Below are 26,120 nucleotides of genomic sequence, written 5' to 3' on the forward strand. Positions count from 1 at the left end.
TCGGAGGGCCGGCGCCGGAAAAACCCGGCCACCGGTTCTTGCAGGTCCTCCGGAGGACGCCGCACATCGCTGGATCACCGCCGTTCGCCAAGCCTTCCCGGAGCTCCTCCTCCTCAGCCGACGGCCGCCCCCGGATCCAATTTCCAGCAACATTGGGAATCCCTGAGAGAGGGTGCGCGCGCGAGGGCCATGGAGAGCGGATGGCTGGGTCCGTTGACTCTTGGTCCCGATGTCGCATCATTGATGGCAACGCATGGAGGGATAGCGGCCGTTTGTTTCTCGACAAGAACGGGCCTTGTCGGATCTTCAGACGATGACCTACGCGTCTCCCCCAACAACATCATTTGTTTTTACAATTATTGTGGAAGGAGATCATCTCCGCACAAAATTGGCAGCTGCAAATCCTGTCCGCCGTTCAAGGTATGCTAATCTCCTATTTGTTTGGCCAAAATCCTAGTTTTCTGATCAACATTTTTTTCTGGCCCAAGTTGTGGCTACATTTTATGGCACGATACTCCAGCTCTAGTCCATGAAGGGAAAAAAAAATTATGAACAAGCTCATCCAAAATAAATAAAAACAAAGCTCAGAAAGCGAGTGAGTGAGCCTAGAAAATGCAAGGCTAGAGGGAAGTGCATTATCTAGTATTTAGTGGCATCCCCGCCGCTCAAGGGCATGGCATCACTATACCTTCTGGTTGGTGGGTAACTATGGGAAGCAGAATGTCAATTTGGGAGTTAATCTATAGATTATATGAGTTGTCTTTCTTTTTTTTTTTTCCCGAAAGTAGATAATTTATATAGTTTTAGTACGGATACATCCAATAAATTCAGAACAACAAATCCCGAAATGCTCTAGGCAACTTTCTCTTTTCGACCCATAAAACATCTCCGGAATGACTAGCTACATATGAGGCCACCTAGGCTATGGCCTCATTGGCCTCTCTGAACACATGCTTGGTCCAGAAGGCCATACTACCACTAGCCATAGCTTAGATTTTCTAAAGTAGTGGGTGCCATATGACACCTCCGGAGTGACTAGCTACATACGAGGCCATCCAGTCTGTGGCCTCATTAGCCTCTTTGAACACATGTTTAGCCCTGGAGGCCATACCGCTACTAGTCATAGCCCAAATGTCCTGAAATAGTGGGTGGCACCCTCTTGTACTGTCGGTGCCACCCTGAATCTATATGAGTTGTCTGTTTCATGGGGTTTTAATTTGTTGGCTAATGACCTAGTATTTGTTGATGGCGAGACCATGCATACTGAACTGTTTATTTGCTGCAATAATATATCTATTTCTTCCTACAGAATACGAAGTTTACCGTATTATGTGGTATAATATTAAAATATTTTTAAGACCAAGTACTAAGCTAAGCTAAGGAGGTATGACACGTGCAAGCATGCACCTAAAAGCAATACATACAATATGTGAACTAATTTTCTTGAACCTGGACAGCAGTCCATTAACAACAATCACGTAAACAATAAATGAACTAATTATCATAAACCATTAATCGAACTGCCAATGAAATTATAACCAATAACCAGGACGATACCTGTGCTTGGGACTGTCACTGCACTGCAATCCTAAGTGCAATTCATTTACAAATCAAAGTTCACTGCCATGAACCACCGAGAAGACTGATACCAAGTGAAATTTCAAAAACCACCAACATGCTCACAAACCATTAAAAAGGTCCTTCACAGTTACAAACAAGTGAAAAAAACACAGTCCAACACAATTTACTCACTATCCATTCGCAATCAAATTCACATGTTATCTTTAGTTGGAATAAGGTAAACGCTATCCTGCCATCCCACAACTTGATTTAAAAAATCATTCAAAACCTGGTTGCAACCATACGCCCCTGATTCTACATCAGTCACAGGAATTTGAATCAGGTTAAATACAGTAAATTATCAAAAGTATTGTTGATGCCCAAATCCTATCTGATGATGGTCTAATGATCTCGAAATGTAGAGGGTGCTAATCAATCCACTCAATCTGCGATGGTAGAAGATGGAGCGTCAATCTGCCATGGAGAGTCACAGATCTACAACAAAAGGAAGAGAAAAGCTTGCTAGATTTGCTTCGGTTGGGCCTTTCGATGCCTAAGTCAAATAGAGTATTAAGAACAATGGGAGAAGGAAAGAAGAAGAGTATGGTGTAGAATAACCTATGTCTCTCCTTTGCATACCTAGTTCTTGAGTCCTTTTTATAAATGAAGAGTCCCTTTTCCATTGGAATTAGACTCTTTGGAGTTTGAATTTTAGTGGGAGCCTTGTAAAAGGAGAGTGGAGGCCTTTGTGAGTCTGTTGTATTTGGAGAAGTTCTGAGTGCCCTTTCTATCATAATGAGAGGTTTTTGCAAAACCTACTCGCTGAATCATCCCAGATCATCTTAGGGTGGTGGTTCTATTGCTTCTCCTTCTTCTTTTCCTCTAAGGAGAATAGTCCTTTTGCCGATCTTCGTTTCTCTTCTATGTAATATGGACTTTCCATGAGAAAGATGTCTTCAGTATCATAAGGAGAAGCTCCAGTTGACCTTCCAAGATGCTAGGGAGAAGGCGGCTAAGGCAGAAGCTAAGATGTGATTCTTCAAGAGCGGGCTAGCTGTAGAGAAGGATCGGATCAAAGGGGCCCTACTCTAGGAAGCTGCAGCAGAGGAAGAACTAAAGATCGCTCAGTTTTGGATCACCCAAGCCAAGAAGAGAGCTTCTTGAGTCATGAAGAAGTTCAAGGCATCGGAGAGCTATCATGCATCGCTCACCCACCATGATCAAGTACTACATAGAGGGCTTTGATGAGTATTGAAGCTAGGTGTTGAGGCTCTTCCCTGGGGCCAACTTCAGTGGCCTCGACCCAGTCATGGACAACAACAAGGAGGATAGGGAGCAGGACAATGATGGCAAAGTTGGGAGCCATCGAGCCCCAAGCTATAGGTTTCTATAGGCCCCCATCTTGCACTTCTTGGTGCCACCATAGAGGAGTAGGATGAGGTAAAGGATGGTCTCCTGAACCAAGTGGCCTTGTCAGAGTCGTCAACCTTGAAGAACTAGTGCTTGGCCAGTCTTGTTCTTCTTCTTTCGTAGTAGTCTAGTTCAATCTTTGACCTGCTATATAATCATATAATGAAATCATTTCAAGCATACCTTTATCTTTTGCTTGTCATCTGAATGTTTGCTCGAGGTTGTTTTAAGGATGCCGAGGTGGGACAGATCAGGCTAGTGATATATAGATATAAGTAAGGTCGGCTAAATAAAGCTAGGCAGCAAGTAGGTCGAGATAAAGGCTTAATCAAATAATCCAAGCACTAAAGGTCAGCTGAATGCTTTGAGAAAAAGACACAACATTATAATGTCTTTAGAGGCTCGCCGAGATGAAGATCATGGGATCATAATGAGATGAGATTATACCAGTATTAGCCAAGCTAAAATATTTGCAGAGACCAATCAGGATAACTATAAGTGCTTTTAAGATATGATAATAATGCTTCTTAAAGACAAGATGAAATATAATCAAAATTCCATGATAGCCATAGTGATGGAGGAAATAAGTTGAAGCACCTTCCAAACATATCATATAATAAGATCAAAATTCCACGAAGTGTGTAAAGTCGACAGAAATATCATCAGGGCATATAAGAAGTATTGAAAATCACCTTATTGAAGTAGAATATAATCTTTCATAAAGCCTTGATGGGAGGAGAATACTTGGCTAAGGACGAGTATAAGAGCCAACTAGCCTGCTCGAACCTTAGAGCTAACAGGCCTTGAGAATATACAAGGACGAGTATAAGGGCTAGCAAGCCTGCTCGAACCTCAAAGACAAACAAGCCTTAAGAATTTACGAGAATAAGTATAAGGACCAGCAAGCCTGCTCGAACCTCGAGGGCCAATGAGCTTTGAGAATATATGAGAAAAAGTATAAGGGCCGACTGGCCTGGTTGATTCTCGATAACCAATTGGCCTTGAGAATATACAAGGATGAGTATAAGGGCTAGCGGGCTTGCTCAAACTTTGGAGGCTAAGGAGCCTTGAGTAGCAAACACTTTGGATGATGAGACCGAGTGTACCTCCTAGGCTATGATAAGACTTTTTGGATGGAGCGATATTTCGAGGTTGTTAGCTTCTAGAAATGGTACGACCCGTAATACTTTGACTCTTTGAGAAAATTTGAAACATATTTCCATTGGTGATTAGCAGCCAGAAATATAAAGAGCAACAAGCATGAGCAACCAAAGGCGTATGTGGATGGTGTGTGTGATGGAGGAGACAGCCTCACAGATGGCATATGTGGACGATGTCTATGACCAAGGAGATCTGGATGGTGCGGGAGCAAGGGGATTCCCATGGAGAACTGCTCGATGTGGATGGTCTGCCTCACGGAGGAGGGTTGGATGGGAGTCTGATGCCTTCATGCATAGTAGGAATCCGAGGCATGCGATGCCTTAAAATTTGTTTTTGGCAATAGAAGTCTGATGCTGGATGAGAATCCACCTCATGGAGGAGTCTGATGGGAGTCCACTCCTAGCTTTTTTTATGGGAGTCCGATGTGGTGTGCTCCTGGTTCATGCTGAATGATGTCTCTCAAACGTCCAATGCTGGATGGTTTTTCCATCTCACATAGACCGCCCAGATTCCTCAGATTGGATGTCCAGTAAAAAGTTGCTTTGATTCCTTGCTGGTCCTGATATCCATAGGAGTCCGATCTTAGCAGGAGATTATCCGCGACGTAAATGCCTTCTTATGTGATTTGGGCACAGGAGAAGTCCAGTATTGTTTGCCTTCTTTCAATTTTTTTTGGTAATAAGAGTTCCAAGCTTTGTGGAGATGTATGTGATGAAGGGAACTCCTTGTACGTGATGGATATGGAAGATCTTTTAAGCAATATGCGGGCCATTTTTGGTGCACAAAAGTGTTACATGAAGGAAGATGTGACAGAAGCATAGAGCTCAGAGGAATCGAAAAAGTTGCGAGTAGATTATCAAAAGTGGAAATGATGCTTTGGTAAAAAAGGCAATACTCAATCAGCAAATCAATATTATAAATAAAAAATTTTATTCTGCAGGTACCGAGGGGATGATGACAGACATCCCATCAGCCTCTTGATCATTGGCCAATGAGATATGCAAGGTATTGTTTACACCCCTATCTCAGTAATCCAGCTGTTGGCTAAGAGCAAACACCATTTCGGATTAGCTTTGATGAAATTAGAGTAGATGAAGGTCATGTGATTCTTATTGAACTAGATAAGAGTTCGGCCACGACAAATTTCACCAAGTAAGAAGGCACAGACCAAAAGAGGAGGGTTCAGTCATGGTATTGATAACCAGATTGAAAACTCAAGACCTGGCCATGATCAACTATATTACTTAGGAGTAGACCAAGACGACTAAAGCGAATTTAGAGATACTCCCAGATATAAGAATTGTATTATAGGCCAAAATAAAAGAGACAGTCAATATAAACTATGTTAGGATAAACTAAGACCGATAAAATTAATGATCTAGCAGTTGATGCAAGGCAACCATGCCAACGAGCATATGTAGTAAAGGATAACTGGTGTCGGTTATCGGAACCACCGAAAATGGAGGCTAGATATGCGTGGTAATTATCAGAGTGGGCAGTTATTATATTTAGTATAAATAATAGATTTATACTCTATATGAGGGATCCTTCAACAATTCAAATCAATACATTTTATCATGTCTTAGTTTTTAATCTACCAATAGTTTCTATCTTAAGAGTAGCTATAACATAGAATCTCTACTACTGTAGCTCAGTGCTACACTCCTATCTCTAAATTTATCTCTTTTAAGCAGTAGTGTGATGGTGGCGAAAGCTCTTGAAGATCAAAATACCTAGACCATGCTACTATATCCTTCCTTCGATCACCATCTTTCTGACTTATCCTATACCGGTGGCATGCCCATGCTTCTATCGACCCTTACTATTGGACTTGTGCTAACAAGTTTTCTGACATGCATATCTTTCTAGGTGGTGTGAGAGAAGCTTTATACAAACAATTGGAAACAATGCTCCAAAGTTCAATGGCTCATAGAGGAAGATAACAACACATAATTTTTCATAGATTTGCTAATTACCATCAAAAATTTAATTGGATTTCTAACTTGAAATGGAAAGGCCAAGAAATTCCATATGGGGTGGAAATTAAAAAAGCATTATTATCCTTCTTCAGGAAAAGATTCACCATTGTAGGGATTTCTCTTGACCTGGATTGGTGTAGTCTATACTCTCCATTGTACCTTGACCTACAGTGTCTTGGCTCACCCTTTTTGTCTCAAGGAAATTAAAAAAGTAATTTTTAGTTTCAAAAGCGATAAGAGCCCAACCTCACATGGTTTCTCCTCATGCATTTTCCAATGCTTCTGGGACTTATTAAGTGGGACCTTATTTCTCTTTACAATCAATTGCATGATAGCAATTTGGATATGGCAAGATTAAACTACGCCTTCCTCACCCTAATACAAAATAAAAGGCAGCAAAATGTCCTATTGATCTCCGATCTAATCAGCCTAATCTACAATTGCATCAAAATCATTTTAAATGTACTTGCAAATCATGTGCAACCTTTCATGTCTTCTCTTATTGACCCACTCAAGATGCACTTTAAAGGCATGACAATCCTTGATAACATTCTGTGTGTCAACGAAGTCATTCATCACTCAAAAAGATCATCTGATGGAATTATCTGCCCACTTGACTTTGGAAAGGCATTTAATAATCTCACCTTGGACTTCTTTTCAAAACTTCTAGTACACAGAGTGATCCCTGACAAGTGGATTGGTTGGATGCAAAATATCCTTTCTCCTCCAAAATAGCAATGAATGCCAATGGAGTTTTAGGCAACTAGATTCTCTACATGAAAGGTCCAAGGCAAGGAGATCCACTATCCTGCTATTTATTCATATTAACGGCACTCCTAGTGTGGAATGCTCAACAAGATAGCTCTTTCTAGGATTTTAGAAGGATTGGGAATCCCCTGGATTTATGGAGGAACCAAGATTCCTCGATATGCGGATGAAACGCTTGTTTTTGCCCAAGCAAAAAAAAAAAAAAAAAAGAGGAGAATATTGCCGTCTTTAAAGTCATTCTCTATACCTTTGAACTCATTTCTGGCCTTTCCATCAACTTTGCGAACGATGCGGTCACTATTATTGCCAACCTCTTATTTGAAGCTAAGAGATGTGCCTCATAGCTCCCCGACAAACTCGCACTGCTACCGCTTTACTTGGGACTCCCATTAAAAGCAGGTAAGCTAACTAAAACCAATTAGTTGTCTCTCATTCAAAAGGTAGAATTAAAATTGTCAGCTTGGAAACGAAAGCTCCTTTCCATTGGAGAAAGGCTCACACTGACTATTTCTATACTCCCAGCTCTTCCTCTGTACTATATGCTAATAAACAACTCTTCTTGGATCACTCATAGAATAGATAAGTTCATAAAGACATTCGTGTAGTCAGGTTCTGGCACTACTGTTGGAATTAATCGCAAAGTAAGCTGGGAAAAGGTCTGCATGAAGAAAGAGGAAAATGGCTTAGGGGTGAAATATCTAAGAGTTCTTAACCAATCTGTATTGGCAAAGTGGGTTGGTGTCTTTTACGAAATGAATCAAGCCCATGCAAAAGTCAACTTATCATCAAGTACCATAGGAAATTAAATTATCAACAAATTGGAAGCCATCAAGAAGGTGCTTAAAAGTCTAGAGAGATGTGATCACTTTGCTACCACCTTTTGGGAACAAGGTATGATTCAGACTTGGCAATGGACTTATAGCTCTCTTTTTGGGAAGATAGCTATATAGATGAGACTCCTCTCAAGTTTTCCTTCAAAAATTTATACCCTCTCTGCAGGTGCAAAAGCTATGTGGTGACATGGTTCTTCAACTCATGAATGATCTTGAACCTCAGAATTTCAACTCCTGTCTCTCTAGAGGCATTGGAAGAATAGGAAAGCTCAAAAATCTCCTTGTAAGCATTGATCTCAACTCAGTTCTAGATGAGCTAGTGGGAGATAGGATCGAAAGGGAATTTTCACTACCTTGTCCCTTCACAATTTATTTTGTATCAGAGGAAAAACATGGAAGCATACCTCTTGACTATGGAAGTTGAAGGTCCTAATCAACATTAATGCTTTCTGTGGCTCACATTGATGAAAAAACTTAACACAAGGGATAACATTTCATGAAAGACAAGAAGGCATTTGGTGGATATACATTTTGTGGCAAACCTTCTGAATCTCGAGACTATATCTTCATCTTGTCCTTAAATATAGTAGTTTTGGATAGCTTTCTCCCTTTATCTTTGGTGTTTGCCAACCTCTGCATTACTCACAGATCTCATCTCCACCTAGAGGTTGCAACAATTCCCTAAAGAAATGCATTCATCTATTCTCATGCTTATCTCTGCAGTGTCATGGACTATGTAGAAAGAGAGGAAATCTAGAATTTTCTAGAACAGAGCTGCTTCAGTTGCCTTCACAATATCCAACAGTTATAGTCTTTTCAATAATTGGTCTATGCTTTCAGACCAGCTAGACTTACCTAGCTTTGTGAAACTTTAGATAAAAGTAAGAATATGTATCAAGACTCAGGGGGACTATGTAGAAAGAGAGGAACTCTAGAGTTTTCTGGAACAGAGCTGCTTCAGTTGCCTTCACAAAGTCTAGTTGTTATAGTCTTTTCAATAATTGGTCTCTGCTTTGAGACCAGTTAGACTTACCTGGTTTCGTGAAGCTTTAGATAAAAGTAAGAATATGTATCAAGACTCGGGGATGACTGAGGATTGTAGATAAATCATGAAGATTGTCCTATACTTCTATAACTTAATTCAACACTTTTTGATTCAACATCCTGTTTCTTTGATGGAATAATTTTTTTTACAGAACAGTAGACTTATGTTAAACTGCTAAAACTCAAGGTACGTTATATCGACCCGAACCGAACGGTATAGGATTTAGCGTAGCATACCGATTCGGTACTAGTACACGGTATGGGTGACGTACCGACACTCAATATATTAAAAAAACTCCATACCATACAATACCGACACTGTACTAGGGTGGCACCGGTACAAGGTCCGGTACCGGGCAAGCCTTACTAAAACACTTCTCCCTATTCCAACATATACTGAAACTCTTCTCTCCACTGCCTCCTCTCTGGGTGCCATACTGGATATCTTGTAAATTTCTATCAAAGAGTGGATGGTGCAACTTGCTCACCGTTTCCCAATATCCATCTTAAGCTCTCCCACTGTCCAATCCTCCTCCCCACCTCTTGTAAATACTTCTTGCTTTCGATTGGGTGGTTTTTAACCTCCCTTTTCAACCAAAAAAGAATATCACAGGCATAAAAGGGCATCCTAATCCATAAGGTTTCTACCATTGCAATATCCAAAGAGATCAGGGGCACAAAGTCTTATCGTTGCATGCCGGAAGTCTATTTTCATGTTTCAAACTCATCACACCAAGTCACAGTGGAACAACTTTATGGTTGCAAAATCATTCAATTCAGGTGCTCGTCTCGAATGTAAGTATCAATGCATGAGTTGCAGTTGAAACAACAGCATATGCAGCAACATGATGGATCATATCTTTGTGGGTGAGTGATAACTAGATTGCCTTTACAAACTTTCTTCCAACTCATGACCAAGCAAATGCATGACAAAACTGTTCAGATATGAACTGACCCAGAACCAGCCAGTTGTAGGTTTGCCTACACTTGAATCCATCCACTACCATTCCAAGAATTTGATCGTGACAGCTTCAGAGAAGATTGGGTCATGTAGGATTAGATATAGATCAACATCATGTCCAGATCTTGAGTGTATACCATCATTTGCCAAGTTCAAACCTGTTCATGCCCTCCAATATATACTCTATGTAAGCTCAAAATAACTAAAGAAAAAGTTTGGGTCAACTATTGGATGTTGAAGTTCCAATTTGGGTCCAATCCATGAAAATCAAAAACATGCTCTGATGTACATATTTTACCACCCTGTCCGAATAGGATCAGGTAAAGTCTTTTACCAAGAGACCTGAATACGAACATGAAAAATTACATTGCAGTATATTTGATCCCATATACCAAAAGCCCTAAGACCAAGTTGGATGAAGAGACATCCCTACCTAATTTTAGCAGCTCGAGTGTCTTGCACAATTATAATCTCGAAATATTCAACTAAACGGTCCGCAAAACCACCTGACACTTCAAAATTCAAATGCCATCAATTCAAATTCATTCAGACCCAGCATGGATTTTTGATAAACCTCCAAAATTTGAGCTTCAGGAAGCACTAGTGCACAGCTTTGGTCAAGCACCAACGAAACATTTTCAGGTTCGGCCATGCTCTAGGGTTTTCCAGGCCTTGCTCTACCATACATTATAAGGGACATGAAGATGTCAAATGAGCGTTCAATAAAAACCACTAGTCCAACCAATGGTGCAAATAATCCTTTTAAATAACTTCCTAAATTGAGCACTTATCTCCCAATGTAAAGGCCGTGACACTGCAATTTGCGAGTGGAGAAGCATTATATATACTCATCAAACACCAAAGTACAGATCAAAAGAACTAAAATGGATGTGCTAACCACAGGCCGAAACCCAGATTTGGTTAACTTTCATTGTTCAAAAATCAGCCATGACATGATATCTCAATTCCAATACATGGTTAGCAAAAGATTTCAACAGCAATGCTGCTTAGCCACAACGAGAAAGAGAGCACCGGAAAACAACAAAATAATGCGCACATTCAGGAAATACATGCCAGGAGTTGGCCGGCCAAGTTCATCCCTCACAACAATCAAGTTACACAAGCTCAAATATGAAAGACACCATTCCAAGAAAAGAAGACAGCTGAACTTGAAATATTGACTGAAGGCATCAGATACCAGCCTTCTACAATTTACAGCTGCACGATATAACCATTAAACAAGAAGAGTGATCACACAACAGAAGCACAGCGATGAGTTTCCAGTAACTAGGGCTTGAAATTAAGTCGTGAAAAGGATATTTCCAGGCATCCAACTTCGAAGGTTATAAAGGCTGTACCCAAAAGAGAAAAAAGGGCCGTAGAGAATGGAAAAGTTTGTCATTTTAGATTTGTTTAACTCAAAGTCAGCACCAAACAGGTGTAATCAGGTATATGATGTTTGAGTATATAATAATTAAAACTGCAGATACCTAACAACATCTCCAGGTCAGTAAACTTAAGGTTAAGATGATGGCCACAAAACTATGTTATAAATACACAGCATGACTAGGGAGAGGAAAAGGTCTTAGCAATCGGCATCATAAATAATGCGATAAATGATGCCAGACCGCCATGACAGGCAGGCTAACTTCGACAGGAGAACATTATTGAGTCAATATCAGTGCCATGCCCCTACTTAAGCTGCAATCAAGTTTTCACCTCTTTGCCACTAGGTTCTGGATTTTCTTCCTTCTCGGCATCTTCATCTTCATCATCCTCATCTTCTTCTGCTTCATCCGCTAGCTTGGTTAACTCCTCTTGGATCAATTCCTTTATAGCTGGTTTTCTAGGAGTTAGGTCCTTTTTGTAATGGGTTGCTGGGAAAAGCACACTTTTGTAAGTATTTCAGAAAGGTCCAGATTAAAGAAACAAGGATAAGTCAGAAGGACATACCAAGCTGTTTAAGAATGTCAGTGAAAGTGGCCTGAAACAGAACAGCAGAATGTAGTTAACAAAGCTGAAGAAATCATATGCCATACTGTATATGGGCATAATAGGGTCTAAGAGTCGTACTAAAATGGACAAATAAAGGCATAAATGACAGGAAGAAGCAATAGCAACTTGATGATATCTAGGTTACTACTAGGAAGACTGACAGATCCTGAGCATAACCCGACAAGGATGAAGATAGGCCGCCTAATATCTGATGCAACTTTCTTTGGATTAACAATTATGTACAACTAAAATGTACTACAAACATTAATTTTTTCACACATATACATACTCATATGCAGCTTCTTAATATTTAATTTTCCAAATAATACAGGGTAATATCAGAATAACTCACAGTGTTAAAATCAACTTCCTTCAAAATTTCACATATAGTCTTCCTCAGTTCCTCCTCGCTTGGATGCTCCCCCTCCATTGATTTTCCCTTGCCTCTAGCCGCCCTTTTACCTTGATCAAATAACAGATGAGTCAAGTAGTGATCAGTCATTCACAAAAAATGTGGAGGAGACACCACAGACAAGCATAGAGTTCAACAAGAGCCACAAGAGTCAGTTCTCATTCTCACAAAATCTTAAACAGACAGCACTGTGCTGGGAGGCAAAGAAGCTTCAACACATGAACATCCTTTATCTTTATGACAGAAAACTTAGAAATAGATGGAACGGAGACATGCAACAGACTACAGTCACAATCAGGAGACTGCTGCATAGATAATATAGCAGCCATCAAACATGACATGAGCAGGTCAGAAAAGTTGGCATTAAACGATACAACATGCTTTGCAAGAATATAAAGTTTCATACAATAATATCGCTTATAAAGCCGATGACAAAGCAGTAACAGTCTAAAATCAATTCTTCTACAACAGATTTCCTCTTTCTATCAAATCCGTGGATTCTAGATGAGTGCTGATGACATCTTAAAAACCAAGCAAGCTTAGCTACTACAACCTTAAGGCCACTAGCTAAATATTTTTATAAGGTCAGAAACCATCAGGCCAAGCAAAATCAATGTAATTGTGTATTAAGAGCTTCCCTCCTTGCCTTTCTATTCAGTTATCTGTGTTTAAATGTTAATTACTGTGACCGAAAAGAGTTCTTGACTTTCAGGTGCAAATATATTCTTCAAATAATTTTTGATGCAACAAACCCATGAGATAACATTAAACTAGAACAATGGTAGCCACATCACTCAGAACATGTTCAGTGAACAGCTTTAATTGCGAGAATAATCAATTTGGCCCGTCTCTCTAATTTCTGCATGCTAGCTAATCCAAAGAGAACTTCATGCATTGCACACACGTGCATGCATGCACATTCACACACATACACATACAGACGGGATGGGTTACACTCCTCTCCAGAGGAGAGGCATCTAGTCAGTCTAAAATTAATAATCCAGCACCGAAATTGAAGATCTACAGCACTGATCATGATTTATATCTTTAAAAATACCTAGAAACCAAAAATCACATGTATTGGTGGTTTCTAACCTATGCATCAACTTGACACAAAACAAGATGGTGTCCATTGTGCTAGTGTGCCAAAATACATGATAAAATGTTCAAAGTAAAAATCCACCGCAGCGATCATTATCTACATATGTTAAAACATGCAAGGATTGAAAATCAATAAATTTTAATGCTCAGATCATAGAAAAACATGGTTTGATATCATTTTAACTGTACATTTTCCTATCCACTTGATACATAGGTTAGAGACCATAAAAACACATGATTTTTTATCTCTGGGCATTCTTATACATGTATATATGGATGCAAGCATGCATGTAGCCATAACAAGATCAACACAAAGCGATACCGTGGATTTTTACCCTCCTATATCTATGTATTAGCAAAGTTTACAGATCAAAGGCATACCAGTAGCTCTCTCCTTCTTATCTGATTTTAGAGTTGGTTTTTCCCTAGCCACATCAACATTTCTCTTTTTTCTGGAGAAAACCTTTGCACCTACATCCTTATCGTCTTCAGCCTTGAGACGTTTGGAAGATGATATTTTAGTAGGGGTCTTGGTGCTTGTTGGGAAAGAGGACTTTCTAGAGCTGGTCTCCACCTTTGACTTTTCTTTACCAACAGAACCTCGCCGTTTTGAAGATCTCTTCTTATCCTCTTTGCCTTTTCCTGAGTCTTCATTATCATCGCCATCTTCATCAGCAGCTTCTTCAGATTCACTTTCTTTCGCCCCACACTCAGACTGTTTAAATGCTTCATCCTCATCAGAAATACCATTCCCATTATCCTCTTCATCTTCTTCTTCATTTTCTTGTACATTCTTCCCTTTGCTATTTGAGCTGTCTTCTCTTTTTTTCTGTCTCCGCAAAAATGCAGTAGTCTCAAACAAACATCAGGACTATCTTGACAAGAACAACTCTTAATGTAATTGAACAATGCAAATGCACATAGCACAGATAGTTAATGGGAGATGACTAGAATAAATAAAATGAAAGAGGTGGCTTTGTTGCAAATAAAAGTTAAAATTGTATAAATCAAGTATGATTCAAGAACAAAATATTATTAAGAAATAGTAACATAAAATCACTTATATTTGTGTTGTTCCATCAACAAACCTTCCTAGACTGCTTAGTGGGTGTTTCTGCCACACTTTTAGAAGCACTTCCTTTAGTCACCCTCTTACGTTTTCGAGATTTCATCGACTGTTGAAAAAAAGGGAACAAAAGAAACAGTTAGATTCAACGCATAAAATACCCATTGTACGTGAAAAATTTACCGCAGGAAATATTCGCATTATCTAATATTGCTAGGTCCCACGTGCATAAATTTCAGCCAGAAAATCCTATCCCATCTAAATGAACATTTATTATCAGTACCACGCACCACCAAAGAACATAGCATGTTTTAGCAGCAAGGGCAAACCTGCTGCTTGTCAGCAAGTATCACATCAGTAGTAGCATGAGGTGCAACCATAAAATCCAATAACTTTGCTACAAGGTCTTCCTGTGGGAACATTGAAAATACACATGTTAATCAGTCTGATCAGCGTTTAGTGTCACAAGCAAAACACAGCTTTGACTTGAATAATCATACACGAAGACTTTGGAACAACAGACCACCAACCTTTCTCATGGCTGTTTTTGAAACTGGTATATCAAACAAATCACATAGATCCAATAATGTATCCTTTACATATTTGTCAAGTTTCTCCTTCATTTTAGCTCTCTGTTTTTCCTATAAGAAAGGTTATTCAAAAAGGAAATCAAAATTTTAGAACAATATAAGGTTTAGAAAACAAGTAAATATGATTGCACAGGAATCAAACAGAGTATATCTCAAGTATGAAATGAAGGCTTACATCGCTCTCGTGCCAGACAAATCCAGAAAATTGGAGAATATGATTTTTAAAATTTACAGCCTGCAATCAGAAATGCAACAATGATCCTCCACGAAAGAGAAGGCAGAAAAGAAAAAATAAATTATTAAAACCAAAAGAAGATCAGATAAAACTTCTGCCTTAATAATAATTATATAGATAAGTAACCTCATCAATGGGAGTTATTTACAGTATGCACATAGTGATGAGACCTTACCTTACTAGTTACTAGGAAAAACGAGTTCAATTAATAAAGGAAACCAAAAAAGAGGAAAATATGGAAAGAACAAATAGCAGAAATTAAGTGGAATTTCTCACTTAAAGAAAAATAACCTGATTTCATTACCAACTGAAACAACACAAGTTCACCTCGATACAAAAATTAGGGGTGCATCTTAACAAGCGCAATGATCACATCAACCAAAAAGAGCTGCTATCATGATAACAAAGTCAAATATCATTTACAACTCAACACAACTATGCCTTGATCCCAAACTAGTATAAATGTTCCGGAAAACCTAGCTAGGGGCGAATACTAAACCTTAAAACTTTCATACTCATATGGTCAAATTAGTTCATAGAGCTTATCTCCACTCTTAAGTTGAGAAAGTTCAAATGCATCAATCAATGTGAGATTGTTCATCTCAAAACCTTCGGTCTAGTGATGTTTTGACAATTCGATAATTTGACCTTCCTCAAATCTTCCACTTGCAAGAATAATGTGCACCTGAAGACTTGTAAAATCTTCAACATCAAAAATCTAACCTTCCCTCACAGAACTAACACAAAATAAATGGGTATAAGAAGTGACTCTCATTATGAATCTAACCTTCTGCTCTAACATTCATATTTTTGCTCATGCAAGAAAGACAGGATCATCACTATGAAGATGAAGAATGTAATGGCGAAACATGCATAAAGATGTTGCTGAGAACCATCACAAATGCATGAAAATGATCATCTATCTTCTCTTACAATGATACTGTCCTTCACACTGAAAGACGAAGTATATGATAAGTGGTTGTAACAAACCAAGATGCATATCTCTATAGTTGTCACCCTCTTATAAAGTGTCAAGGCACTAATAAGATGCTGATCATAAGCAAAAGTTCTATTGCATCAGAAAGATCAAGCAAAATGGAGCTTTCTATCAAGACTGTGCGCTTAATAGCAAATGATAATAAATAAAATATCTACAAATGTATAGAAACAAGCAGGTTTAGCAGCAAAAGAAAAGTTACATTTAAAACTAAGTTGAGTGCATTGCATTCCCATGAGAGATTAGATTCTGGTGCTAGAATGAGGGATAAGCAGGTGGAGCTCACAAAAGGTTTTAGGATATTGAATTAACCAAGAAGCATTTGTATAAAAATTTTAATAATTTTATAAAATGTAGAAATGCAGTTATTTGGTTAGAACCTTCAGTGGATAATTATGATGCAGAATAATGGACAGTTAACAAAAAGTAGATTAGTTCCAAATAGTGGTGGCAACAACAGGTGCCTGATGAAGCAGCTGTAAGAACAAGAATGAGATTCCAATAGGTAGGCTAGGAACATACTGAGACAGGTTGGGCTAAGGCTAAGCCACAACTCAAGATCAAATTCCAACATGCTAGGCTAAGCATAAAACAGTGGACCTCATAACTAAGTTCTACATCCTGCCCAGTCACCCAGCCCACCCCATCAATTTCCTAGGTAGGTCAATTCCCATTCCACCAAAAGGAGGGATAGGGTGAGGGGCATCGATGGTGGTGAGGGTGTCGAAGACACTCATGGGAACAAATGGGGACACTAGTGGCAAGGGTGACAAATAAAGTTCGCCGTCTTGGCACCGGACTCCCTACCGGTGCCACAATAGCACTACATCGGCACGATACAGAGTCTTTTCAATATACCTAGTGTCGATACGTCTTCCATACCAAATACCGGTACTGATCCGGTACGGTATAATACCGAACCGGTACAGTATGGTACGCATTGTACCGCCCGGTTCAAGCCAGTACGGCGAACCATGGTTGCAAATAACAAAGTAGAAATAGACCAAGACAGCAAGGCTGACAACAAAAAGAGAGTGCATGTGTTTGTGCGTGTATGTGTTGGATTAACTTCAATTAGGGTCTAGTAAAATTCAAAATGGGCAGTCTCTTCCCAAAATAAAAAAGGTGACTTTTTCTGTAAATTTGATAATCTAAGAAATTTCTCTGCAAATACCCTATAATATTACATCTGCACCCATTAATTATAATCAATATCTGCTTTAGCTTGCTCTCAGGGAGATGTAAGCTAATATGTATGCATCAACTGAAATAAATGTGCATATTCATCTGAGAATGGGGATATAATAGTCCAAAATGTGGAGTGTTTATGCGGGGAAAAAACAAGACCTTTCTCTAAATATGGAAACATTGTGCATTTATTCTGCAAATCCCCTAATATATAATATAGCATACATTTCAGGTCAAACTTGGATGCTTTAAGTAAGCTGAGGCCCAGCCTACCTCAATGGGCTGGAAATGCATGTCCAGGGCCGCCAATCGGCCAAGCTAGATCCAGCAAACCAAGTGAGTTTGGCAGCCCATGTCCTAGTGTACAAGCAGGTGCAATATCTAATCTAAGACAAAACACTCCAACTATTCTGGATTACCAAGAATATTGGATGAATGTAGAGATTAGGGGAAAATTATATTTAACAGAACACAGAGAGATATGGAATGTGTCACCCAAACAAGAGAATCTTAATTTTCACCAGCAAATAATCAATATAGTTTCCACAGCCCACAACAGACCATTTTTCAAGGCATCAAAATAAACCTAAAACAATCACTCAAAACAATGTGTGTTTTCCTAAATGTAACTTAACCCCCTGAAAAAACATACTAATCACTCGTAGAATCTCATCACATGTAGAAATGAAGTAATGGGTATGGATATAACACACATGGGCTGTAAAGAGAGGCCTTTACACCAACCACCAAATTCAACATCAATGGTCAAAAAATGAAAATGTGAGCCATCAGATGTGATTTAGAAGGCTTAAAATATCTATGTACGAAAAATCATATGATTTGGAGACCTCGAATCTATATATCAAGTCACCCAGAATATATAATTACAATGGAATGTTATAGTGCACTGATTGTGGGGTGACTTGATTCACAATCTAGGAGTCTAGAAAACATAGGATGTTTAGTATATAAATATATTAGGCCTCCTAGATCACATTCAATGGCTCACTGTATCTTTTGATCACCAACATTGAATTTGGTAGTGGGCGTAACATTGTTTCTTTACAATTACATCTGCACTTAAAAATATAACCTCAGACTTCTAACAGGAAAATAAATTTCAATTGACCAGTTATTGGATTTTCTAGCATTTCTGCTAAAAAAAATGCAAAAAATAACACAATATGGATAAAATACTAGCAAACAAGAAACATTTTCTGGTTGTATGACACCATTGGTCCAACAACACATACAAATGTGATCAACTTTCAAGAAGTACATGAAAGAAATTAAAAGGATAGTACTATGTAAAATAGACATCAATTTAAATACCAATGTCAACAAACCATAGTAGTATCTGAAGATAAATTACTTCAGATGGATAGTAGGTTCTTCCCTCAATATCAAGATTACCATAAATCCACACTTAATCAACTTAAGTAAGCAATTATTAGCTCCAGAGCAACTACATAAACACCAATACATATGCACGCCACCAGCAGCAGCAGCATAAAATAATAAAAGCAAATGTATGATAACCAACAAGGATCTTAGAACCCAAATGTAACATTAAAGAAGCAAATAAATGTAACATCTTTAACTACCTTTCCTTTCCTTCCAAAAAGAGTCTGATGAAGCAATTTAAGATCTGCAGGCTTCTTTCTTCCTAATTTGTAAGCCACTGAGCACAAGATTGGACACAGGTCATGAATGAATTTTGTACCACATATAGACTTAAAGATAGAAGATAAACTAATAAAAAACGGGAAGTATGAAAAGCACATCAAAAATCAGTAAACTGCAACAAATCAAGAAGGCATGCTAATATAGAAATCCACATAGCAGATCTCAACTTTGCATTAACAGTCAGCATCAACATGTAAAGAGAAGATTACTCCTTTACCCCATGATTCCAAAAGGTGTTTTGGACAGCATGCAGAGTTCAGATAAGGACTTTCATCTTATAACTATATGTATCAATATCAGTTATTTGTTATCCTATGGCCAAGGTTCAAAATACCAAGGATTGATATTGTATCAACAGAGGGTGGATAAGGCATGCACCATATCAGAGATCACGACAGCAAAGCATACTTACTGGTACGCATAAATACACTGCAAACACCCTTTGTACAGCCTTTCTTGGTTGCAAATTTTTGGTTATGGAATTCTTTTGCAGCCATGTTTTCTTATCTAAAAGCTCGATAGTTGCAAGAAATAAGATAGGACCATCGAGTGAAATTCCCTGGTCAAGGTTTTCTGTGTGCTAAGTCATTAACATGCATAAATATTACAAAGTGTCAAATAGTTTGAATTATAAAATACTTTTAAAGACATATATTATATCAGCAATTGAAATGCACGTAAACAAAGAAATAATAAGTTTATAATATTGTTTAACAATAATAGCTCATGTAACCCAAGATCATCCAAATATCATTACTATTGTCAATGATCACAAACTAGGCACTAGTTTACTTATCCATATATTCCTATCAATCATTAATTTTTCAAAACTTTTATAGCATGACCATGCCAAACAAGTAACGTACCAATAAGGTACAAGCACCTCGATTGCAGACCTTGATCTGAAATAAGTTCTTGGAGGAACTACTTAGGATCTGAACCTTAAATGCACACATGCCTAAAAGGCATGCATCAACATATATGACATCTATTTCCTCAATAAAACAGAAGCATGCTTTCATTTTTCTATCCAATTATCCACATGATTTAAATAACACGTGCAGCAATGCACTAAAGTGGTGTTTGGCTGCAAAATAAGTGGCTGAAAGAATATCCCTTGCGCTATTGAAAGAATAGACCTATTCTGTGGAATAGGTATGTTTTGGTATTTGGCCGAGGAATAAATGCAAGGAATAGGTGGAGTGAATAAGTTACATTTTACGCACATTGAACTTTGCCACCTTTTGGATTTTATAGCAAAGACCAAATTTTCCTCTCACTTTTTTGAGTGTTTATAAAATAAATAGGGGCAAAATGGTAATTAAAAGGAAACAGGGACAAGCCTATTCTGCAGTATAAGCCAGCATTTTGGTGGAATAAACTTACAACACATCCACAGTATAAACTCCAAATCTTTGGTGTTTAACAAGATTGTGATAGGATGCCCCCCACTTTGGGGTATACCATCCCCCCACTTATTTTACAACCAAACAACACCTAAATAAACAATTATGGCAAGTATGTGTCATGCATAAGGAATACCAATTATGCATTCCTAGGGGGATATCTCCCCACTTATGTTGCAACCAAACAACACCTAAATAAACATTTATGGCAAGCATATGTGATGCATGAAGGAATTCCACCTATGCATTCCACCCAAGTAACATAAATACATACATATAATTCATTTTACCAATATATAGATCCAAAAATCCATACATGTACATGTATACAAAGACATATATATACACACATCATACCCTCTCAAACACCATTCTTTAATATGCAAAAAATCTTATGCATCAATCTAGTTCATTGCAATTCATGAGCATCAAAAATGTTCTCTGATTCAATAAAATAACAATTATCACCTTGAGAATAAAAAAGATAGATATGATCTAAATTTGTTAACAAACATGCCAAATACTGCCATACCAGATAATCATGCACTCCAAAATAAATTATGGTTATTATGATCCAAAATTCCAAATGAACCAGATCATTATAAACAAGGATGGATGTGAAAAGAAGATAATGACCAATGTGCTTTAATTGTATTTACTATAATATTACCATTCATGTGAAGGATTCTATTACTTGTGCAAGCATGGGAACATCAAACGGCTTTTATACCAAAAATAGGTCATTTAAATGTCTACGGGTTTGCTTTGTCTCATTTTACTCCACGTCAAACCAGCACATTTTTTTGAGAAAGAAAGAACTCAAAGCAAAGATGGCCTTGCCATAACCAAAGTTGAATAAAGATGACCAAGCATATACAAAAAGCATCACAGTATGCAAGAAAGTAGGAACTAGAACTGAATGACGAACTTTAAGTGTCAAAAGGGTAAAGAACTATGATACTACAAGTATTCATGAAGCCCTGCTGGTCCATGGGGAACTAGGGGTGCAAATGGGTCGGGTCGGGTCGGGTCGGATCCTGGGTGACCCCGATCCAACCCAATTTTTTGTTCGGATCCTAATTTTGGACCCAGACCCGGCCCGGTTGAAGATCGGGTCGGGTCGGGTCTGAGTTGGGTCCGGGTCGGGTCCGGGTCTGAATCGGGTCGTGTTCGGGTCCGAATCGGGTCTAATTTTTTTGTATTTTTGGGAAAGAATTTGGGCAAATCTAATTTGGTCATATCATAATTATGAGGTGCTGAGTGACCCATGACTTGAAAGACTTGCAATTGATCTCCAGTCAGAATAGATGACCCCGACTTACTAACTAAGTCGGTCTACAAGCCAAATTTCATATCACACTATTTTTTGTCCATGTGACTGATTGGACGGAACTTGGTGTCTCCCAGCTCCCCTCTCACGAGGACAAAAAAAATCCCAGACCTTCCAAAATCCAATTCCATTGTAGAAAACTGGCACATGACCCATATTCAGTTCGGTGTTCCCTCACTTCCTCCCAGTAAAAGTTAAAAAAAACAGAAACCAAAAAACCGAAGGAAAAAAAAAAAGAAAAGCCAGCTATCGAGACACGACCCAGAGGTATCAACAGTGTAATAGACCGAGAGAGGATCCTGACGGACCAATAGTGCCACGACCCACAAAAAAAAAAGAAGAAAAAAACTCTCTTTTGCTTTTTCCCCCTCTCTTTCTCTCTTCGGGTCCATTCGAGTCGGATCGGGTCCGTTCGGTAAACCCAGACCCGACCCAGAAAATGATTCGGATCTAATTTTAGGACCCGACCCGGACCCGCGGGTCCTAAAATTCGGGGTCAGGTCGGGTCTACGCGGGTCGGGCCGGGTCGGGTCTCGGGTCAACCCGACCCATTTGCAGCCTTATGGGGAACAGGATGCATTTTTTTTGTTAGAATGTGACACGGATGAGAATGCATAATATAATCTTGAAGCAAGTTACTAAAAGCATATATGAAATATATTGGTTTGAAAGAGAAGGTAGACCCCTATAGGAATGAACAATAAATATGGATTCACGAGGCAACTCCCAATTAGTTTGTACAAAGTCTGGTTAGCAACAATTCAACAACTACTGTAAATAAGGGTTCATCAACTCATCCTCATTTAATCTGTATGATGCTTGATGGCTATGAACAAACAAATAGAAACTAGAAAAAGAAGTATCAAATTATCATTGAATGGATTTAAAACCAAACCACAATCTCAAAATACAAGAAAATAAAATCAATCAAGAAAAAGGACAGCATGAGTAACTCCACAAACTTAGATAACTGGCATGAAAATTATATAGAGAGAAACAAGAAGGGCTTGCGGATAAAAGATTTATCTCCATAGCTTGGAATTCACGAAGAGGAATTCCCAAAGAAGACAACATAATTCATGGTAATGCATCATAAACTGCATGTAGTAAGCCATCGGCAAAATTTGCAACAGTTCAAAACCTTACCATTTGGTATATCTTTCAGCGGAATGCCACGGCCCTAAAAAACAAATGTTAAACAGAAAAATGAGCATTTCAATAACAACAATAAAGATGATGGAACCCACTAAAAATACATGAGGAAAATTAAGCATGAAATCTGCACCTTCTCAACTAGGAATTCCTTATCTGGCTCTTTCTCAATAACTTCAACGAGTCTTTCCACAGTTTTTCTCTCACGCACAGGACGATCAATAAAAGATGGTGTAGGAGTACTCAGCAATTCCTTTGACTTTGTACCTCTTTCTTTCTTCTCCTTTGCTTCCCCTTTATCGCTGACCTTCTGACTCCTAGCCCTCTTTTTCTTTAACCCTTCCACCTTATTGTCATCAACCTTCTTCTCCATATTTCCATTATCTTCTTTCACATCAATCGATTGCTTCAGGTTTGAATCCGCTCCCCCCTCTTCTTCTCCAACTTCTTTGACCCCGTCTTCCTCATCTCCAGAGTCCTCCGCATCCACCATTTTCACATCCTTGCTTTCCACTGTTTTCACATCCTCAGCATCTACCATTTTCACATCTTCAGCTTCTCCTGTATTCACGTCCTCAGTTTTCTTTTCGTCTTTTCCTTCTTCTTCAACTTCTACTTTTTTCATGCCATTTTCCTCAGTTTCCTTCTTTCCTTCCATATCTTTCTTATCTTCACCATCCTTATTCTGGTCTCCAACCTTATTCTCATCTCCATCCTTTTTTTCATCTCCATTATTCTTTTCCTCACTGTCCTTTTCAGCAACAGCCTCCGCACCCATATCCTCAGACAGGGGGCCAGACCCATTGGCCATCTTAGCTGCTTCCACTTCAGATGCTGGCTCTGGTCCAGACATCCTGATTGCTGCCAAAGTTATAATGTCAACAAAGTAATTATCAGATCGGAACTTCTAACTTATCAACATTCTGATAACATCACGACTGAAATCATGCACAAGGGAAACTCATTAATGAACGCAAATTGAAAAAAAAAAACCACGATAACAACGAATATACCTTTTATAACAGAAATCACCGATTGCAGAAGCTCATTAGCTATCAAACTAAAGCAAATTTAGAATAGAAAATAACTATTCTAAAATATGGACATCGTATTGGAGAAAGAAGGTATGTACAAGCAAATTGAATAACAAACTAACATGTTCAACGAACAACAAATAGAATCACAAAGACCAGAGATGCGAAAAGGTAGGCTGGCAAACCCTGATCAAAATAAATTGCATATTTTTTTAAGAAACCAACTTTTATTAACCTAAAGACCAGGGAAACAGCATAGAAACCTTAAAACATGAAACAACGATAAAAGACATCTCCAAGGTTAGTGCAGGAACAAACGCTCGAGTAAAGAGCATAAAAAGTTGAAACTTTGAGACCCCCGAGACCGGAAAAACGGAGGAAGGCCGCAGAACCGGCAATCTGCCCGCAGCACAAATGGCAAGAAGTGCTTCAGATTAGAAAACTTACCTTAATGTTATAGAATCAGAGAAAAACTTTTAAAAGAAACCTTTAAAACATCAACAAACGCGAGATAAAAGCAGGAAAATATCACCTTCGTGCCGAATTTTCGAAACCCTAGCTCGATAGAACGAACTCTTCCCAAGCAATCACCTCAAAAAAAAAAAAATCCAAGGAAATGCTCTATATCTCATCACGACGGAGCGAGTAGACACTTACAGAAGATCTCAGAGCAGTCGAATCGACGAAAATTCGCAGTGAATCTTCTCACCCCTCTCCCTCGAGAGAGCGAGACAGCGAACGAAAGAAGAACTTAATTTTTCCCTCCTCGAAGCGCCCTCACTTTCTTCTCCGCCTTTTTTATAGTCCGGACTCCAAGCCGAAGTCCATTAGGGTTTTCTTGACGTGTCCGGTCCAAGTGTCACCGTCAAGCTGAGAGACGCACTACGTCCAATCCCTCGCTTCAAGATCTGAGAGAGTTTTTTTAGGGTCTCTTTTTGGTTTTCTTTGGAGTTGCTCCTTTTTTTTTTGTTGGATTAAATGATAATCTTATCCATCGTACGGTCGAGATCTGTTGGTTGCTCATTGCTGACTCTGTTGGTTCCTTGTGGCCGCGCCACGTACAATAGTTTTAGGACAGCCACGAGGCGGATCGGACAGTCCTGCCCCTTGCAACCGTTTGATTGTAAGGTCGTTGTGGTGGGGCACCCTGTTGCCAAGTCATAAGCTTTTGTTTTTTTGGTCCCCCTTTCGTCATGTTGCAAGCTTTCTAGAGGTTGAACTGCCAGTATACGGCACTTGATTTACCAAAATAGGCCAATGCAAGTGCACAGGATTATAAAGATTTCCTTAATGCCATCAGGATGGTAGTCTCGTGGTAAAAGAACGATAATTTCGTTCAAATTATTCAGATTTGAAATGCATAGGCGTCGATTAAATTCGGAGACCGAATGTTCCACGCCCAGATGACTTGTTAGCGGTTATGCTTTCCTTCTACCTGTACCTAGATGGTGCCAGATATGACGTACTCACCTTCAGATGAAGAAGATATGAGTTAAACAGAGTCTACCCGTGTCGAATATTCTTCTGGCCGGGCGAGGGCCCAGTGGGGGCTACTACGCGGGGGTGGGCTGATCTCTTTTTCCCCTTACCCCTTTTCCTAAGAAAAAAAAAGATTTTCTGAATACATAGATAAGTAAATAGTGATTCAAGATCACAAACAAAATTGGCATGTTTGATTACAATAAAAAAAAAGTTATTTATTCTAATATGTAACAAGAAGTTTCTAAAACAACACTGCATCCGAGGTTGTTTGTCATCTCCATGCATGAATGAGTTAGAACTTTCGAACGGCTTTACTAGTATATTATAAACAACTTTGTTACATACCACAATGAATTCTGCTACTATAATGCGCAAACTAAGAGAAAATTCTCTTACAGTATTGCATTGCAGGAATACTACAAACTACTTTGTTACAAATCTACACGAACACTCCTACATTCATATTTATATGTTTATTTTATTTTTCTCACTTTTTATGTGAATTAAAGCAAGACTTGCAAGGGTAAGTCATATTGGAAAAGTTAATTGAGATTCGAGATCACATAAGAATGCAGCTCTAATATTGAGCTTAATAATAATTATAAAGTTGAAGGATCCATCTAAGCCTTCTACATGTCTAAGTGGAAAAAAATAGAATAGCTAGTTAATTTTCTTCTCCTCCTCTATTCTATGTATACTTCATCGCTCGGTCTACCACCAACTCCATTCC

At 38.7% G+C, this 26,120-nt stretch overlaps 1 protein-coding gene across 2 annotated transcripts; it reads right to left on the reverse strand.

The window, feature by feature from the left end:
- Positions 1-11,095: 11,095 nt before the first annotated feature.
- LOC103722745 (protein DEK-like) lies at positions 11,096-24,718 on the reverse strand. 2 transcript variants are annotated; one of them, XM_008813416.4, is made up of 12 exons: positions 24,566-24,718; positions 23,008-23,735; positions 22,869-22,902; positions 18,905-18,981; positions 15,056-15,115; positions 14,821-14,931; positions 14,620-14,700; positions 14,313-14,399; positions 13,606-14,053; positions 12,064-12,173; positions 11,670-11,700; positions 11,096-11,593 (listed from the first exon to the last, which is right to left on the reverse strand). In XM_008813416.4, the coding sequence occupies exons 2-12, from the start codon at positions 23,725-23,727 to the stop codon at positions 11,424-11,426; spliced, it is 1,929 nt and encodes a 642-aa protein (XP_008811638.1). In that variant the 5' UTR covers positions 23,728-23,735; positions 24,566-24,718; the 3' UTR covers positions 11,096-11,423. The 2 variants fall into 2 exon arrangements, with proteins under 2 accessions (XP_008811638.1, XP_008811639.1); XM_008813417.4 differs by having other exon boundaries at positions 24,441-24,699.
- Between the last annotated feature and the right edge of the window lie 1,402 nt (positions 24,719-26,120).

The sequence above is a fragment of the Phoenix dactylifera genome, chromosome 16 (genome assembly GCF_009389715.1).
Source record: "Phoenix dactylifera cultivar Barhee BC4 chromosome 16, palm_55x_up_171113_PBpolish2nd_filt_p, whole genome shotgun sequence".
Lineage (NCBI taxonomy): Eukaryota > Viridiplantae > Streptophyta > Magnoliopsida > Arecales > Arecaceae > Phoenix > Phoenix dactylifera.